The sequence below is a fragment of the Camellia sinensis genome, chromosome 9 (assembly GCF_055761805.1).
Source record: "Camellia sinensis isolate YWXY chromosome 9, ASM5576180v1, whole genome shotgun sequence".
Lineage (NCBI taxonomy): Eukaryota > Viridiplantae > Streptophyta > Magnoliopsida > Ericales > Theaceae > Camellia > Camellia sinensis.
In genome coordinates this window covers 174,568,933-174,587,953 of record NC_138969.1, presented here as the reverse complement: position 1 = coordinate 174,587,953, position 19,021 = coordinate 174,568,933, and the positions used below count along the sequence as shown (strand labels likewise).

Here is a 19,021-nt window from a genome sequence, read left to right as displayed (position 1 = left end):
TCAGAAGGATTATGTGGTTTTTTTAAAAAAAAATATCTTTCAGATGAATTTAAACCAGCATCAATTGATAAGAACTAGGCAGGATTACTGCATAAGAACAAGGAAAACAGGGTTACTGTAGAATTTCACAACAACCAACCTGGAAAACCAAAAGTGACGTTCGAGGGCAGTAGCGATGATTACAAGGAAAATGATGCAGTTTTGTTCTTTGATGGTGAGAGCTTTCGGTTAGAACGGTTGCACCGAGCAGTAAAGCGGTTGAGACATGTGTGGCTACCTAGTGAGTCTGCTGCTGCGGCTGCAGGTACTTCACTTGGACTAGTCGTGGAGGCTACTTCACCACCCACCAGTAAAGTGGCTAAGGTCCAGACTTTGAATAAGAGCATACGTCATTCAATGCCTATGAGTTTTCATTATGGAGAATTTGTTTTCACCTTTTTCCTATAATTTCGTAACCATGACGAAAAAATTAACTTAAGAAGATCTAAAAATCTCACTGTGTCCAAAAAAAGAAAAAAAAAAAACCTATCTCTCACTCACTCCTCTCTCCAAACCCTAATCCTATATCCTTTGATCGGCGGCGACTACGAGCAGCAGCGGCCTACAGCGGCGGTGAGCGACTGAGGTCTCCAAGATACAAAACACAATATGTTCAAATAAATTGTGCCTTTTATGTTTCTAAACGTAATCTGAAGAATATGAGCAATTCGATAGGCCATAACTTGATTCACCATAATTTGCTTGCTCTTGTGGTGCTAGAGCATCAAAGTAAGATTAATTCCTCTTGCATTTCTGTTTACAATTTGTTTCAAGTTCAGGCAAATTCACAGATTCGAAAGTCGCATATCACTTCCAAATTCTAGGGAAAATGTCTGAATTTACGGAAAACAAAGTTGCCGATGGGAACAAATCGAGTGCTTTCTATTTTTCCTCAGTCTGTGTTAGACATCGATCCAACTTCTAAGGTACACTATCAATTTCTAAGCTTTTTTTTTTTTCCCCCTTTGCTCCGTTTACGTCATTGTGTTCAATTGAATGAATTTATTAGTCCAATTGATTATCTCATTAGTATTTTTAACTCAAGTTTATAATTTTTCCCACATGCCACTTATTTGTTTATTTTTCATATAAAAAAAATAAAAAATAAAAAAAAAAACTCAATTGAATCAAATTGAGACAGAGTGATAAATTCATGGTTAAAATCGAGTCAATTGAAATTATAGGGAGTAAAATGACACAGGAAGTAAGAGAATACATAGACTACCATTTTAATTTGCCCATTGAATAACTTTTGGAATCAGCTTTTGGGCTTTTTCCATTTTGGTTGAAAATTTTTCAATGTGAAGAGCAATGACAGATATTACAAACGATGATTTGAGTTACTGGTTTGGATGTCAGTTGATTTTGAATATTTCTTTCATTGTAGCAATTTACAGAAAGTTCAACCTTGATGGAAATACGAAATTACAGGTATTAACACCGTAGGCTTTTGCATTTGTAATTGACCCCAGAAATTTTGTTGGGTTTAGATGAATTCAAATACCTAAATCTTTCAGATAGATAATGTATACAACATGAGATTCTTGTATCCTATCCAATTGAACAGGTGGTTGTTAGTGCTCCTACTTCAGGTTCTGTATCAGAAATAGATATGCAGGTCACTAATACTAGTGGCACCTTAGTTCTTCACTTGGGTGGGATACAAAATGGAAAAGAGTAAGTACACTTGTAAATATAATGATTTGCTTTGATTCAAGTTTTGAGCTATAGCATTAAAATGTTTTATGTTACTTTTGTCATTTTTTTCACGCAGTTAGAATTATGTTTTTTTCAAATTGCAAAACTGCTGGAATGGGAAAAGCTAACAAAGATAAAGCATCATCTGAATCTTACAGATTTTGGGGTGTTCTGGCTTGTCACTAGTCTGTCCAATAATGCACCTAAAAATCCTTATTTTTGTCTATTCATATTTGACCACGAAAAGCATGATCACTGACTTATTGATCTTGCAGCCTGTGGATTATGAGCCTCCATTCTTCAGAAACTACACAGAACAAGAAGCTCATAGCCCATGGACTAAAAATCCTTTGAAAATTGAGAGGTTGGGAATGTCAACAACAAACATTTTGTATTAGCTCTCAGGTAAAGATATAAGATTGCAGGAACAGTGAGACACTTGGATCCCTTGTTCAAATTTTGAGTTTTGTAATTGGAAATTATGCAGGTTAAGAGTATGCTTGATCCTTGTGAAGATGAAAATGATGACATTCAAGACGATGATGTGAGCTTGGGAGCTGATTTTGTACAAAGGAATGAGCATTCTGAATCTGTCAGTGAGGTACTGTGTTAACATTTCTTTACTGTTTGTTCTCCATGAGCTTCACTAACTGTTGAAAGCTTGATTTACCATATAGAACAAGTGTTTAGTTAACTACTTGTCAATTTGTAACCCACTTTGGGTTAGCCATTCGCAAGATAACCAATACATAGTTGCGCCAATAGGTAATTACATGTCTTTGTGCTCGGCTGTTTTAGCTTGTTTACATATTAGGTGTTTCTAGTATTCTCTGAAGTTTGAAATGTGAATGACATTAGTTCTTTTGACAGATAAGCAGCAGAATTGTGATGATAATGGATGACATGGTTGATGAAGGTGATAACGACCCATGATGGGTTTCTTGATGCCAAAAGCAACCAGAGGCTAGGTATGTTCAGTCAAATTTTAAGTTCTATTTTTTAAAAAAAATTTTAAATGCTTTTTAAAGCATACCAATTGTCAATGAATTTTCAGCCTAGGCCCACTATGTATCAAGTTGTAAAGGAGATGGTTGACAAGATGGGCTATGCAGTAAGTTTGGCATGATTAGCAATGCCTCTGTCTTTTCATACCTTGATTTCTCTTTTGTAAGACCTCCATTTGATATAACCGTTTGTTTCTTATGCAGGTGAAGGTTGTTCGAGTCACCAAGAGGGTACATGAAGCATATTTGGCTCAGTTATACCTCACAAAGGCATATTCCTGTTACAAGCTTGTATTTTGTTTGACTAATATTTTCCATAAAACTTGGTTTAATAGTAATATTTAACTGATAAAGTTTTTTTTTTTTTTTTGAATCTCAGTTGGGTAATGAAATGGAGAGTGTTAGCTTTGATCTTCGACCTTCCGATGCCATTAACATTGCAGTAATATGCAAGGTACTTTTGCTCATTTTGAAGATTGTTACTGCTTTGGTGGATTTTTGTGGTTGTTTATCGTCATGTAGTCCACTTGTCTAACATAGTTTTAATCACTGCTCTCTCACTAGATAGCATTATATAATGGTGTTGGATAAACATAATGTTATTTGCATGCAAAACTGATAGCTGAGTAATACTGTGAGATGCAACATAGTGTACAATGAAATAGAAAAGAAAATGACTTCTGGGAAGGGTATGTGTATTGGGGGTGATGATGACTCAAAAATGAGTGACGAAACAAAAGAAGAAATGGCAAAGAAAATTGGGAAATAAGGAAGGAAAAGAGAGGATAGTGTCCCCCAAGTTTAGGTGGGTTTGTGGACCCCATTTTGAAATTAATGTTTGGGGGATTGGTGAACTGCCACAGTTTTTTCAAAGGAGAAGTTATTTGTTCTCGGGATATCGTTATGTGGTATTTTAATAATATTGTGATTGGTAAAAATAATAGAATTTATGAATTTATATTAAATAATTAAAAAATATAAATAAATATGATAAATTATGATTAAAACTAAGTAATAATTTTTCCTTTCAAAGAGTCCCACAACATGGAAGCTTGTCCCTTGGTAGAGCACATTCAATTCTATACTTTTCCCATTCACAAGTATTTAATCCAGGATGTTGTCATACTCTCTCTCTCTCTCTCTCTCTCTCTCTCCACCTGTATCTCTAACACAATAAAGACCACATACGCAGTGAAAAAACTGCATATAACATAACTTTGTTATTTTAATATAGTGAGAGGTAAAATTTTCTTTTAATTATTAATTTACGTGATTGAATTAGCAATTCGAGTCTCTCAAATTAGAATGCCAATTCCATGATGGAGGAGGAATTAATAGTCTTACAACTGATTTTTTTTATTTATTATAAACAAACATGATTTTAGTAAGACTTACGAATTGCTAAATTAATTTCCTTCTTAAATCTCCAATCACACATGACCTTTAAGGTCTAAATTTAATTTCATGGGATTGGTTGTTTCTACATGGATTGGAAGAATCGACTTTGGATAGGTCACGAAAAGGTCAGAAGTTTGCTTTTGTGTAGGTAATATATTGCACTGAATTTTTGAAACAAATCACAAATGGTAAAAACAGAGGAGCCTAGTGATAACCCTACCCATACCAAGTTTTTAAAAAGGTCCCCGACCACATGCCCCAGATTTTAGGGGAAGCCGAGGTGCCTTGCCGAGGAGGTAAAATCACTTATGATCCCATTTGGGATAGGTGGAAATTAATTTTAGGCCAAATTTCACTTTATTTATTTAGGCCAAATTTTAGACCTCGGAGCATTTTTTTTTATCCCCCCCTCCCAAAAAAAATAAAACTATGTTTTGAGTCCTAAAAAATATGCCAAAAGTATATATGGTTGTTTATGTATAAGAATATTTTAGTGGTTTTACTCCAGCAATTAATTGTTCAAACAGTTCACCTTGATACATACATAAACTATATTTTTAAATGTTAGAATAATAAAGCGCACATAAAAAGAATCAATACAACCCATGTCTGAATTTTTTCTCGGTCGTTGGAGGCATTGTCGAAAAAGCTAAAGGCAAAAACACTAAGAAGTTATCTCTATAGCGATCTCGGGTTTACCCTTGTTGTACAGTGATCCGGACATGTGTCCGTGGATGTTGGTAGTTGTTTATTATCTTGTTCGCATCCTTTTTACTTTGTATATTGAGTTATAGGATGTGTTGGGCAAGTTTGTTACAGGTTGGTTGTGTTTGGGAGCCTAGTGCTGTTGCCCAGATTTTTGGACCTTCGCTCGAGCGAGAAGTTGGTCGCTCGAGCGAGAGTTGAGTTCGTGTCTGGTGGATCGAGCCAGAGTGGCTTCACTCGAGCGAGCGATTGCGTCTGGTTCTGGACCTGAGAGCTGCATTTCTTGGCTCGAGCGAGTTTTCTTCGCTCGAGCGGTCTGGTTTGTTCTTCGCTCGAGCGAGAAGTCTGTCGCTCGAGCGTGCTTCTGGTTGCAGACCTGAGGGTTTGAGTTGTTAGCTCGAGCGAGCATTCTTTCGCTCGAGCGCACTTCTAGCTTTTCGGCTCGAGCGAGAACTTCTTGGCTCGAGCGAGAGTTTTCTGTGTCTGGTCGCTCGAGCGACAAAGGCTTCGCTCGAGCGAGCGTGTTTTATATCAGCGGTCAGTAGCATTTTTGAACATCAGTTTTTCACTTTCTTTTTCTTTCAAACCCTAGATCCGAGACTCTCTCTCTCTAAACCTACACTCTCTCTAAGATTTGATCTCCCTAGAGTGTGAATCTAGCCTAGGGCCTTTGTTAAAAAGATAGAGGGCATTGAGAGCTTCGACTTAATCTGAAAAAGTTTGGATTTGGAGCACGTTGATCTTCGAGTCTTCATCTCCTTTTCGGCTCAAACTTCGAGGTAGGGATATCCTACTCCTCTCTATGGATTTTGACTTTAAATTTTGGTATTTTGAGATGTTGGGGTTGGTTTGGTAATTTTGTGAAAGTTTGGGGCTTTTGTGTTATTTTACAAAAGTTGGGGTTTTATTTATAATAAACCTAGAAGTATGTTTGGTATAGAGAAATGGAATAAATGTTGAATCATTGATGAAAATGGGACCTAAGGGTTGGGATGGTAATTATGGAAGATGACCTAATTACATTGTTTGATTAATTGAGATAATTAATTGTGAGAAACGAGGAAATGAAATGGAATTGTTGAGATTGGGAATGTATGGGAAAAAGGGTGTAGTTGAATTATTTGTCACTCACCGGAATGAAATGTTGATTGAATATCCATTGTGCATTTATTTTCTGTTTAGAGATAACTGCTTTGGGCTATCGGTGGAGGATAGTCGTGATTGTTGTAGACAATGCATGATGATTAGGCAAACGGAAACTAATCAATGGAATGTGTCATGGAATTTGACGGTTGATAGAATACATTAACTGTACGTATTGAGTGATTGTATAAAGAACCAATGTGTTTGTATACGTTATGTGTAGAGGAGGAGATGGGGGATGTACTCCGCGGTTTAGGGGAAGATGAGGGATGTACCTCTAAACCGGATAGTGTTGGGAGAAGGTAGGGGATGAACTTCGTAGATACAGCTCATATGCTTGTCGAGAGAAGTGAAGATAGAGCTCATGTGCTTATCTTTGTGAAGTATGGATATAGCTTATATGCTTATCTGTGAATGTGGGATATAGCTTTTATACATATCTGTTGAAATAATGATAGAGCTAACATGCTTATCTGTTGAAAAGGGAAAATGAAAAGTAACTTGGACTCATAAGTCGTATGACATAAATATGTGATTTATGTGAATGTATCAGTGTTGGCCATCTATCAATTGCTAATCTTTTAGTCATTGTTCATGGTTGGTTTAGTGTATTTCTACTGGCCTGTGGCTCACCCTATATGGGAATATCATTTTCAGGTACAGGTAGCATGCCACCTCCAAGGACATAGCTTGGAAGGCTAGAGGCGGGCATACTTTTGTCGTTTTATTTTTGATGTATTACATGTAAATTCAAGCCAAGGGCTTAATGTGTAAACGAGTTAGTACTTTTTTGTTGTAATCAAGTGTTAACTTGCAAAGCTGTAAGCCTGTAGGGCATTTTGCTTTTGTTGTTAACATGTAATACTTTTGTAATGAAACTCTGATGAATAAAAGAGTGTGGTTATTTCATATGTCAACGAATGTCTTATTTGATGGGTTTAATGTTATTATTTTGAGGGCGTTACAACTTGGTATCAGAGCGTACCAGGTTCGAATACTTTGGGTACGTGGGAAGTGATTAATATCACAATGGGTTTGTCTCGCTTGATAGAGACTTAGATGTAGTGTCATATGCTATGTGCTTAATTGATAACATGCTTATGTGACTATGTGGGTATGGGATTTAATTTCTAGGATGTTGATTGGATCCTTGGGTTTCTGGGAGTCTTGTTGGAAAAGCACTTGATCAATGTTGTTTCTAACCGGAACTCTAGTAACGCCTCGGGACTATCATTATCCGGAAATGAAATTCGTAAGTGCTTATGTGTTTATGTGCTTACGTGGAGTGAATTACAGTTGTCCATGCATTAGGACGTGAGTGTTTAGTTTCCGCACATTTGTGAATGTGCTAACGTTCTGTATTACCTTTATTAGGATGTCAGGACGAGGAAGAGGTGCTAGGCGTGGTAGACCTGCGAGACAGGAAGTACCGTTACCGGGTGAGATTCCGGCAGTGCAAGAGGGAGTTGGTCAGGCCAATGTGGCCGAGCCAGTGGGTCAGCAGGCCATGGGTGCCTTGGCCAGAGAGATAGCAGGAGCTTTGGGTATTCTTAGAGCTGGGAATCAGGCAGCTGAGGCAGGGCCTTCTTTCTTGAAGAGGGAGTTTTTCCGGTCTAATCCGGATGAGTTTATCGGGGATCCGAAGGAGCCACTGAAGGCTGATAAGTGGCTAGAGAAAATGAGTAAGACGTTCGAGATGCTTGGCATCGAGGACGGAGCACTGAAAGTGACCTTGGCATCCTTCCAGCTAAAGGGAGATGCGGGTCAATGGTGGAAATACGAGAAGGCTCGTGTTGGTGGTACATGGGAGGCGTTTGTGAATGCTTTTCAGGAGAGGTTTTTGTCTACAGCAGCTAGGGAGAAGCTGAGGGATCAGTTTAGCCGGCTTAAACAGCAGGGCTTGTTAGTGGCCGAGTTTGACGCTACTTTTACCAGTCTGTCCAGGTTTGCACCTGAACTGGTGGCGTCCGAGGAACGCCGTTGCTATGAGATTGAGCGGAAGTTGAGGCGGGGCCTCAAGTTGAGAGTTGGTGGGTCTTACATCCGAGGGTATAGACACCTGGTAGATGCCGCTGCTCATATGGAAATTATGATGCAGGAAGAGGAGGAAGAGCAGAGGGGCTCGAAGAGGAGCCAAGATGGCCAGGGTGATGGCAGGAGGCAGAGGGGTTATAACCCTCAGCAGTCTCAGGGAGCAGTTTCTAGATCAACCTTTCCAGTGCCAAGTGCAAGCTCGGGGAGAGGCAATCAGGGGGAGTTTGCTTGTTACAAGTGTGGCCAGCTGGGTCACAAAGTTTCAGTTTGCCTGCAGAAGGGTGGGGGTCAGAGAGCTGCTTCTCCTTCAGCTAGACCGCAGAGTCAGAGTTTGGGCAGGGGCAGCCCTTGTCTTGTTATCAGTGTGGACAGCCTGGGCACCTGAAGAGGTTTTGCCCGCAGTTGAGTGCCACTTCGGGAGCGTCGGGTTCTAGACAGACCCAGAGTTTTCAGCCAGCTCAGCCTGTGCAGGCCTCGAGGGCCAATCCGGGGGCTTCGTCGTCCCAGTCTGTGCAGCAGTCTTTTGCTCCTAGAGGTGAGCAGGTAGACCAGGGGCCTACGGGGCGCGTGTATGCTGTTACCGTGCAGGGTTTAGTACCGGCTCCATCGGTAGTGAGAGGTACTTTTCTGTTTTGCAACTCGGTTGCTAGTGTGTTGATTGACATGGGTGCATCTCATTCTTTTGTATCTGCTGCATTTGCATCTGTTTTGGAATTGGAGTTAGCACAGTTAGCATCTCCTATTTGTGTAGTGTCACCTCTTGGCGGTGAGTTGATCTTGAAACAGGGTGTTAGAGGATGTGATATAGAGGTCGCTGACTATAGGCTTCCTTTTCCGTTTGTTGTCATGCCTATGAAGGGTTTTGATGTTATTTTGGGTATGGACTGGCTGTCGTCATACCGGCTGTTATCGATTGCTACCGCCAGAGGGTCACGTTATGTACCTTGAGCGGGGAGTGGTTCCATTTCTTGGGAGATCGGGTTGGTAGTGTTTTGCCACCGGGGTATGATTCGCGAGCGCAAAGTGAGCTTAGTGGTCTACTTGCTAGCTTTGAGAGTGGTGAGTGTGATGAGACCCAGATTGTATTGCCGAGGGTGGTTTGTGAGTATTCGGATGTCTTTCCCGAAGATCTTGTTAGTTTGCCACCTCACTGAGAGATAGAGTTCTCTATTGATTTAGTGCCTGGCACGGCGCCGATTTCTATGGCACCTTACCGTTTTGCTCCAGCAGAGTTGGTTGAGTTGAAAGTTCAGCTCCAGGAATTGCTCGATAAGGGCTTTGTTCGCCCTAGTGTTTCGCCGTGTGGAGCACCGGCCCTCTTTGTTAAAAAGAAAGATGGTGCCTTGAGATTGTGTATAGACTACCGGAAGTTGAATCGGGCTACGGTCAAGAATAAGTACCCAATGCCCCGTATAGATGATTTGTTTGACCAGTTGAAGGGTTCCCGTTGTTTCTCTAAGATAGACTTGAGATCGGGTTACCACCAGTTGAGGGTCAGGGAAGAGGATATTCCGAAGACGGCATTCCGTACGCGGTATGGCCATTACGAGTTTCTGGTGATGCCATTTGGGCTTACCAATGCACCGGCAGTCTTTATGGACTTGATGAACCGGATTTTCCGGGAGTTCTTAGATCGATTTGTAGTCGTTTTCGTGGACGACATTCTTATCTATTCACCTTCTGAGGAGGAGCACGAGGAACACTTGAGAGTGGTGCTTGAGTTGCTTAGAGCCCATAGGCTGTATGCCAAGTTTGGGAAGTGTGAGTTCTGGCTGAGGGAAGTTAAATTCTTAGGCCACGTAGTATCCGAGGAAGGGGTGTCTGTTGATGCATCCAAGGTAGAGGCAGTGCAGGATTGGGCACAGCCTAAGAGTGTGTTCGAGATCCGCAGTTTTCTGGGATTGGCTGGGTATTACCGTCGGTTTGTGAAAGATTTCTCCAGGTTAGCGTCACCGTTGACTAGACTGACTCGGAAGGGAGTCAAGTTTGTGTGGAGTGAGACTTGTGAAAAGTCGTTCCAAGAGCTGAAAGTTAGATTGACCACCGCTCCGGTGTTGATTATTCCGGAGAGAGAGTTGGGTTATGCGGTTTATTGTGACGCCTCACGACAGGGTTTGGGTTGTGTGTTGATGCAAGAAGGGAAAGTGGTAGCTTATGGCTCACGTCAGTTGAAAATACACGAGAAGAATTACCCTACACACGACCTAGAGTTAGCGGCTGTGATCTTTGCCTTGAAAATTTGGAGGCACTACCTTTATGGTGAGAAGTTCGAGGTGTTCTCGGACCACAAGAGTTTAAAGTATCTATTTACACAGAGAGACTTGAATTTGAGGCAGAGAAGGTCGATGGAGTTCATTGAGGATTATGATTTTGAGTTGCATTATCATCCGGGAAAGGCCAATGTTGTGGCCGATGCCCTTAGTAGGAAATCCATTAGTGATGTAGCTAGTATAGCCATCCGAGAATGGGAGATGTTGGGTGCACTTGGTGAGTTTGATTTGCTGCTGGGCGAATCTGTTGCGGCTGCGGCCTTGTTTTCTGTTGTTGCGCAGCCTACACATGTAACTAGAGTGTTAGAGGCACAGAGAAGTGACCTTGAGGTAGAATCCATCCGGGAGAAGATCTCCAGTGGAAAGGTTGAGAAGGGTTTGACGGTGTACCCCGACCTGAGTGTGAGATACCGAGACCGTTTGTTTGTACCGGAGTCTTGCCGAGAGGAGGTACTCCGAGAGTTTCACCATTCGCGCCTTGCGGTGCATCCGGGAGGTACTAAGATGTATCAGGATTTGGGTCGCCAGTTTTGGTGGCGGGGTATGAAGAGAGATGTGGCTGTTTTCGTATCGAAGTGCCTTACTTGCCAGCAAGTGAAGGCCGAGCATCAGAGGCCAGCGGGTTTGTTGCAACCCTTGCCTATTGCCGAGTGGAAGTGGGAGCATGTCACTATGGACTTCGTTGTAGGTCTTCCGAGGACTCAGCGGGGTAGTGATGCTATTTGGGTGGTTGTAGACCGGTTGACTAAGTCGGCGCACTTTATTCCTATGCGCGTGAGAGATTCGGTGGATCATCTTGCCGACTTGTATATTCGGGACATAGTGAGATTGCACGGGGTCCCAGTGACGATCGTCTCGGATAGAGATCCTCGTTTTACTGCTAGGTTATGGCAGAGTCTGCAGAGTGCCTTGGGCACTAAGTTGACCTTTAGTACGGCCTATCATCCTCAGACTGACGGGCAGTCCGAGCGTACTATCCAGATCCTCGAGGATATGCTTCGGGGTTGTGTCCTGGACTTCAGTGGGACGTGGGAGGAGCACTTACCCTTGGTAGAATTTGCCTACAGCAACAGTTTTCAGTCTAGTATCGGTATGGCACCGTTTGAAGCCTTATATGGCCGACCGTGTAGGTCTCCAGTTTGTTGGGCCGAGGTGGGTGATGCACCTTTGTTGGGTCCAGAGTTGGTTAGGGAGACGACGGAGAAAGTTGAGCTTATCCGTAGGAGGCTTGTTACAGCCCAGAGTCGACAAAAGAGTTATGCCGACCGTAGGAGGAGACCTTTGGCGTTTGAGGTAGGTGATCATGTCTTTATGAAGATATCACCTAGGCGAGGTTTGATGAGGTTTGGGAAGAGTGGGAAGTTATCCCCTCGGTTTATTGGGCCTTTTGAAATCCTCGAGAGGATTGGCGAGGTTGCCTATCGATTAGCCTTACCGCCGCAATTGTCCGGAGTGCATGACGTGTTTCATGTGAGTATGCTTCGGAAGTATGAGCCAGATCCATCACATGTGTTGGATTGGACCGATTTAGAGGTAGGTGAGGATGCCTCGTATGAGGAGAGACCGGTTCGGGTCTTGGATAGGCGGGATCAGGTCCTGCGTGGCAAGACCATTCCTTTGGTGAAAGTCTTGTGGAAACATCACGGAGTGGAGGAAGCCACTTGGGAACGTGAGTTGGAAGTCCGTGAGAAATATCCGGACTTGTTTGTTGATATGTAATCTTGTATTTAAATTTTGAACTATTGTTGAACTTACGAGCTTTTATATATTGGAAGTATGTTTTGGAACTTGCCTCATATGGAAGTTGAATGTAACACTATATATGTTGAAATTGGAAAGATAATGCGTAATGTTGATGCATGTTGAAAGTACATATGTTGTTTACATATTGTGAAATGCCTCTTGTTAAAGGGATGGGATGACCGGTAATGGGTCGAATTGTGGAATGTTAAAATGTAACATTATCTAAAATGGAGGAAAACCTGTTTTCGAAAACTTGTGCTTAATTTCGGGGGCGAAATTCTTTAAGGGGGGGAGGTTATAGCGATCCCGGGTTTACCCTTGTTGTACAGTGATTCGGACATTTGTCCGTGAATGTTGGTAGTTGTTTATTATCTTGTTTGCATCCTTTTTACTTTGTATATTGAGTTATAGGATGTGTTGGGCAGGTTTGTTACAGGTTGGTTGTGTTTGGGAGCCTAGTGCTGTTGCCCAGATTTTTGGACCTTCGCTCGAGCGAGAAGTTGGTCGCTCGAGAGAGAGTTGAGTTCGTGTCTGGTGGATCGAGCCAGAGTGGCTTCGCTCGAGCGAGCGATTGCGTCTGGTTCTGGACCTGAGAGCTGCATTTCTTGGCTCGAGCGAGTTTTCTTCGCTCGAGCGGTCTGGTTTGTTCTTCGCTCGAGCGAGAAGTCTGTCGCTGGAGCGTGCTTCTGGTTGTAGACCTGAGGGTTTGAGTTGTTAGCTCGAGCGAGCATTCTTTCGCTCGAGCGCACTTCTAGCTTTTCGGCTCGAGCGAGAACTTCTTGGCTCGAGCGAGAGTTTTCTGTGTCTGGTCGCTCGAGCGACAAAGGCTTCGCTGGAGCGAGCGTGTTTTATATCAGCGGTCAGTAGCGTTTTTGAACATCAGTTTTTCACTTTCTTTTTCTTTCAAACCCTAGATCCGACTCTCTCTCTCTAAACCTACACTCTCTCTAAGATTTGATCTCCCTAGAGTGTGAATCTAGCCTAGGGCCTTTGTTAAAAAGATAGAGGGCGTTGAGAGCTTCGACTTAATCTGAAAAAGTTTGGATTTGGAGCACGTTGATCTTCGAGTCTTCATCTCCATTTTGGCTCAAGCTTCGAGGTAGGGATATCCTACTCCTCTCTATGGATTTTGTCTTTAAATTTTGGTATTTTGAGATGTTGGGGTTGGTTTGGTAATTTTGTGAAAGTTTGGGGCTTTTGTGTTATTTTACAAAAGTTGGGGTTTTATTTATAATAAACCTAGAAGTATGTTTGGTATAGAGAAATGGAATAAATGTTGAATCATTAATGAAAATGGGACCTAAGGGTTGAGATGGTAATTATGGAAGATGACCTAATTACATTGTTTGATTAATTGAGATAATTAATTGTGAGAAACGAGGAAATGAAATGGAATTGTTGAGATTGGGAATGTATGGGAAAAAGGGTGTAGTTGAATTATTTGTGACTCACCGGAATGAAATGTTGATTGAATATCCATTGTCCAAACACCCTACTAATGACAGCTGGTTGCAGTGTTTGGTTTTGAACTCGAAAAGTCAAGGATAAAATTCGGCGGCTGACCTCATTCCAATGCAGATGTCTGAGCACACGCTTCTCGATTATCATTTCAACTTCCTGCCCTTTCGTACACTCTTATTTATTATGATATAAAATTTGGTCATCCTTTCAAATACATACTATGTGGAAGTGGTTTAGAAATACCCTTCGGATCCTGGGAGATGCTAGGAGTCCTCAAATAGTCACCTGAAAGGAAATAAACACTCCAACGTGGGTGCCGGAATTAGCACTCCGACGGACAAGTCAGTCTCGAGCTATAGGTTATTTGTATTCTAAGTTAAACAAGGAGATTCTTACCCTTCTTTTTTCTCTGTCCCTCTCTTTGTCTGTAGTCCCTGTATTTATACTCGTTTCTAGGGCCTCGGGCCCAGGGCCTACTCGTTACTCATTGTTCTCTCTCATATTCGGCTCCATGGATTTACGCTTATCCGGCCTATCTATTGTATTCGGCCTCCTGAGCGCGCCAAATAACACCGAATAGTGTATGTTCTGCAGAGTACGCTCTTCCCGGCATTGCCAATTATTCGGCTCCCACAATTGCGTCCCAAACTTGCCATTGACAGTAATTAACTGGCGTGTTTGGTTTTGATTCTGAAAAGCCAAGACATAAGTTAGGCGGCTCTGCCTATCCCAATGTGTCAGAGCGTGCACGTCTTTTTGGTCATCATTATGCTTTCCCGCCTCATTCGTGCACCTTTTGCATTTAATACGATTTGAAACTTCAGTCCTTTCGAATGCATGCTTTTCTCGAATACTTGGGACTCCTGGATTCCTAGCCGGTATCGCTCTTCTGACGCTTTTCTCTGCAACTCTCGTCCGACTATCCTCGTCTTCTTCACCTCTTGTTTGTTTTTTTTTCTTTCTTTTCAATCCTATTTTTCGTGCTTATTTTAGCTTTGGTATACCCTCGGATCTTTGCTAAAATGGCTAAGCACCTGAAAGACCTCATTTCCGAAGGTCGTATCTCGGGATTCCGACGACATTTTTCTATTCCTGATGATGTTCATCTATCATCTATGAAGAGAGAGGATCGCAACACAATCGTCTTGCCTCTCCTATCCATTGCAGAGGGCGGAGTCCGTTTTCCCCTACATCCATTCCTTAGGGCCGTCCTCCGCCATTGGGGTCTGATTCCTACTCAGCCCAATATGAATTTTTTTCAAATCGTAATGGGGATCGTAGATTCGAACCAGTGCCTCAGGATCGATCTTGGCATTCCGGCTATTCGGTACTGCTATGCTTTAGCCAAATCTTCCAGTCGGCTCGGGCGGCACTTTCTTAGGGCCAAAGATACTGACCATCATTTGGTATCCATGCTTGCCAGTTCTAACAAGTGAGTAGTTGACGTAATGGTCAATGTGCAAGAGAACTGGGAATTTGGCGAAGGTGAGGACCGCCTAGACCCTATTCCCAGGCGGAAGGGTGAACCAGGTGGTCGTGTATCTCCTTGCGTTTATTGAACTTTTCTTTTACTCGGCCTTATCTCCAAGTCTAACCCTTTGTCTTTGCAGGCAGTAAATTGAAGAAGATTCTGACCTCTACTGACGACGCAGTCCTTGCGGAGATTGTGACTGCACTCGGGGACTTCGGTCGTCCAAACGTACAGAAGCAAGGGAGAGCGGCCCACATACTTTTTCGATACGAGCCTACTTATACTACTTTTTCGGCCGCAGACAACATTCCAATTCTAACCGGCGATCAACACCTTGCGGCTCTTATCTTCCCTAGCTTCAAGAGCCTTAGGCAAGTTGGTCTCGAAGCTTCTGATTTGGGGTAAGACGTGGCGCCGGTGGTAGAGGTAGTCGCCAAACCAGCCAGAGAGTTCGCTGAGGAGGCCGAAGAGGTCGACGAGGACCTAAAATCGGCGTTTGAGGTAGCCGGACTTAATCAGCCTGCCTTACCGTCCACTTCGGGTCGGGCGAAGTTTTCTTCTAGAGATATTTTTGCAAGTTTGGGAGACCTACCCGGCGATTTTTTTGAAAGTATGGCTGGGGAAAGCCTCACGCAGATGGCTCAAAAGAAAAATGCCGAGCGAATGGCCGCCCGGAAAAAGGCCGAGGCCGCCCGTTCTGAACCCGTCTTGATTGAGTCTTTCAAACTCGTTATTGAAGAGCCGGTTCAGATTCTTACGGCCGGAGCGGCGAAAGAGGTTGAACAACCGGTCATTGAAAAACGGTTGATTCTGGAAGAGCGGGGCAAGAAGCGTAGCACCGAGGGAGAGGTCGATTCAGAAGATAATCCTGCTGACAAAAGGCCTCGCTTAGAAAATTCAGACGTGGTTGTTCCTTACATTGTTCAACCAAAGATGAGAGACACGCTGATTTCCTCTAACGCATCCATCATTACCGACCTAGCGGTAGCGTTGAGCTTGGCGGCTTCAGTCTCCCTACCGGCTGATAAGGCATCCTTTCGTGCCGTGCCGGATTTGGTGGCCGTAGACCTATCTGCGCAGTCGGCCCTTTTGGTAGGTGACCTTAACTTGTTTTGATTTTGCTTGCCTATGGTATCTGATGATCCCAACTCGTTTTGCAGACGGTCGGCTGGATCACCGACTTGGGCCACCGCCTACATGATGCCCTTGAGAGGATTGACCGTTTGTAGTCAGAAGTGGACGGTCAAAAGAGCAGGGCCGAGTTTCAGGTTATGAGAGCCGCAATGGAGACTGCACAAGCCGAAGCTGAATTAGAAAGGGCTTGGTCTGTCGATCGACTCCATTTTGATGCCGAAAATAGGGCGAACGTGAGCAAAGAATCGCTTAGGCTAGCCAAGGAGGCGCTTAACAAGGTGGAGACTGAGTTAGCAGAGTTGAAGGCGGCCAAGGAAAAAGCCGAATCTGAGGCTTTTATCGCATTTGAAGCAGGAAAAGGCACCGCCTTCGAGGAATACGTAGATGAAGTCCCCAAGTTTGAGAATCAGGGATTCAAATATGGATGGCTCAAGGCCCTTAATGCCACTGGGGTTACATTGGACTTGCCAATTCCATATGAGCAGGTGGACGTTGAGCCACTTGAGTCTGACCTCGAGGATTGATCTGGGAGGTATTCGAATTTTATGAAATGCTTTCAGTTTTGATGTATGTTTTTGTTTTAAGGACTTTTGTTGGTTCCGAGTAGTTTTCATGTATAAATTGGTTACAATCTGTGCTTAATTTATTAATGAAAATTACCTTGTCATTTCACTACTACTTATGCGCAGTTTGTGATGTTGTGCTGGTGAAGAATTTTTGCCTTTCACTACTTTAGATAAAATGATTATTCTGTTGAGCTTTCTAAGATTAAATATCTTAGCAATATTGACTTATCATTCGTATGCTGAATAGTTCGTGGGTATTATGCTGGTGAGTCGATTCATGGGTTGGCTGGGGCACTTAAGCTGAATAGTTTGATGAATGGCCATATTGACTTATCATTCATATGCCGAATAGTTCGATGAATCTGCCCTTTCCCCAGGCGGTTCATGATTATTCGGGCCCCAGAAGAGACGAACTTAAGAGTTCTGAAGAATTGATTCATGGACCGGCTGGGGCCCATAAGCTGAATATATTGATGAATCTGCCCTTCAGCCGATTAGATTAATAAATATGCCCCTGCCCCAGGCGGTTCAGGATCATTCGAGCGTCGAAAGAAACGAACGTAAAAGTTCTAAAGAATTGATTCATGGGCTGGCTGGGGCGCATAAGCCGAATATATTGATGAATCTGCCCGTAAGCCGATTAGATTAATAAATCTGCCCCTGCCCCAGGCGGTTCATGATCATTTGGGCGTCAGACATTGATTCGGCATCGCCACACTACTAGAGTAAACATTTTTCATTTTCTGCTTTTGAAGTCGAGAAGAGTGAAGGTGAGGGTGACGCCGTATAAGGACACTCATTGTAAGGTTGAAACGCAGATTACGTTCAAAACTATGTAATTTATTGTTTGATTGAATAAAAACGTTCTATTTATAAATATTTCTTTGCAGTTCGTATTCGGCATATACGTGTTTCATTTTATTGCATAAATGTTTGAATGAATGTATAAGCATTGATCGGCCCGAGTATCTGTTAAATGTCCAGTGATACGCCGGTTTACAGGCAAGGTCGGCCCATACGTGATAGCCGTTTAGTTTTGAATGAGGCCATTGTAAGTGGGCCATTTATCTGTGATCGTCGGCTAGATAACTAGGTCATTGTGGCTTGAGGAAGCTGAAAACCAGTGAGTGGAGTGGCTACGGCAAATCCGTCCCGGCTCGGGGCCTGGATGTTTGGCCGGTTGGATCAATAATTCTGTCCTTGCCCAGCCAGTGCATGTGCTTCAAAAAGCCGTTTGGATAACTAGGCAGTGGTGAATGTCGACCGACGTTCATCTCATGGAGTTTAGCGTTATTGAAATCGCCTTGGGATTGGGGCCTCGAGATCGCTACTAGTATTGAAAATAAAAGGAGTGGGCGCCTCGCGCAAATAAACACGCTTGATTCCTCTTCACTTGTTATGTCGGGTGAGATAAGTGGGGGTGTTAGTTAGAGAAGCTCAAACTTCGGTCGAACTTGGTGTTGCAATGGATCGCAGCAGAGAACCCACCCGTATGGGAGGTAGGGCGTCCAGAAGATGGCATGAGTCTTCAAGTCGCTGAAGCAGATCGCCCCGAAAGGAGAGACAATGACCGTTGAGTTTATCCTTCCTTGTCCTGGATCTTTGCCTTGACATTGTCAATGGTATCAGGGGAGGTTTGGCAATGTGCAAGTCATGGGCTTGGGCACAGCTGGCTCAAGGCATTGCAAGCCGTGGAGGACTTCCGGGCGACGGGCGTTGATTTGGCGCTGCCGCTTTACCAACGCGTCTTTTTCTCCTTTTTCGCTTTTGAGGTAGAAAATGGATATTGTAATGTTCAAATGCGGGTTGCGTTTATGTAACTACTGTTTTAATCAAATAAAAATGTTTTATTTCGAACGTTTGCGCCTTATTCCGGGCGTTTTTGTATATTCAATTAGGCACCTCATTTCATATATTGGATATTTTGTTTCGTTCATGCGGACTTGTAGTTTGTGTAATAATTTTCGTATGTAACAAGGGGTCCATAAGATGTGCCCAATTCGCTAAGTTGACGAATGGCATTGTGTTCAATTATAATCTGATTCAGCTCGGCTTAGGTACTTGGCCGACCGACGTAATGAATCAGCCTGTGCGTGCAAGCTTTAGGAGCCGAATGGGGATATAATTTGCAGAAGGGGCTTCGAATCCGGAGGCTTATTTGAGCCAATCGTGATATCCATGAAGGGCGCTCCGAATCTGGAGACTCAATCAGCCCCGATGTGTTTTGCATCGAAGGGGGCTCCGAATCCAGAGGCTTAATTGGCCCTAACGTGTCATGCACCGATGGGGGCTCCGAATCCGGAGGCTTATTTGAGCCAATCGTGATATCCACGAAGGACGCTCCGAATCCAGAGA

The 19,021-nt window shown here is 43.2% G+C and overlaps 1 protein-coding gene across 1 annotated transcript; it reads left to right on the top strand.

The window, feature by feature from the left end:
• Positions 1-1,221: 1,221 nt before the first annotated feature.
• LOC145799851 (alpha-glucan water dikinase, chloroplastic-like) lies at positions 1,222-2,206 on the top strand. The gene is made up of 3 exons (XM_082889482.1): positions 1,222-1,470; positions 1,607-1,716; positions 1,814-2,206. Exons 1-3 carry the CDS (start codon positions 1,351-1,353, stop codon positions 1,815-1,817), a joined length of 234 nt encoding a protein of 77 aa, XP_082745608.1. The 5' UTR covers positions 1,222-1,350; the 3' UTR covers positions 1,818-2,206.
• The last annotated feature ends 16,815 nt before the right edge of the window (positions 2,207-19,021 follow it).

Bases quoted from the DNA above. Each gene is read 5' to 3' on its own strand.
- LOC145799851 (XM_082889482.1), top strand. From the start codon at position 1,351: ATGACAGATATTACAAACGATGATTTGAGTTACTGGTTTGGATGTCAG. The intron at 1,471-1,606 runs GTATTAACACCG...CCAATTGAACAG, and splicing joins ATGGAAATACGAAATTACAG to GTGGTTGTTAGTGCTCCTAC.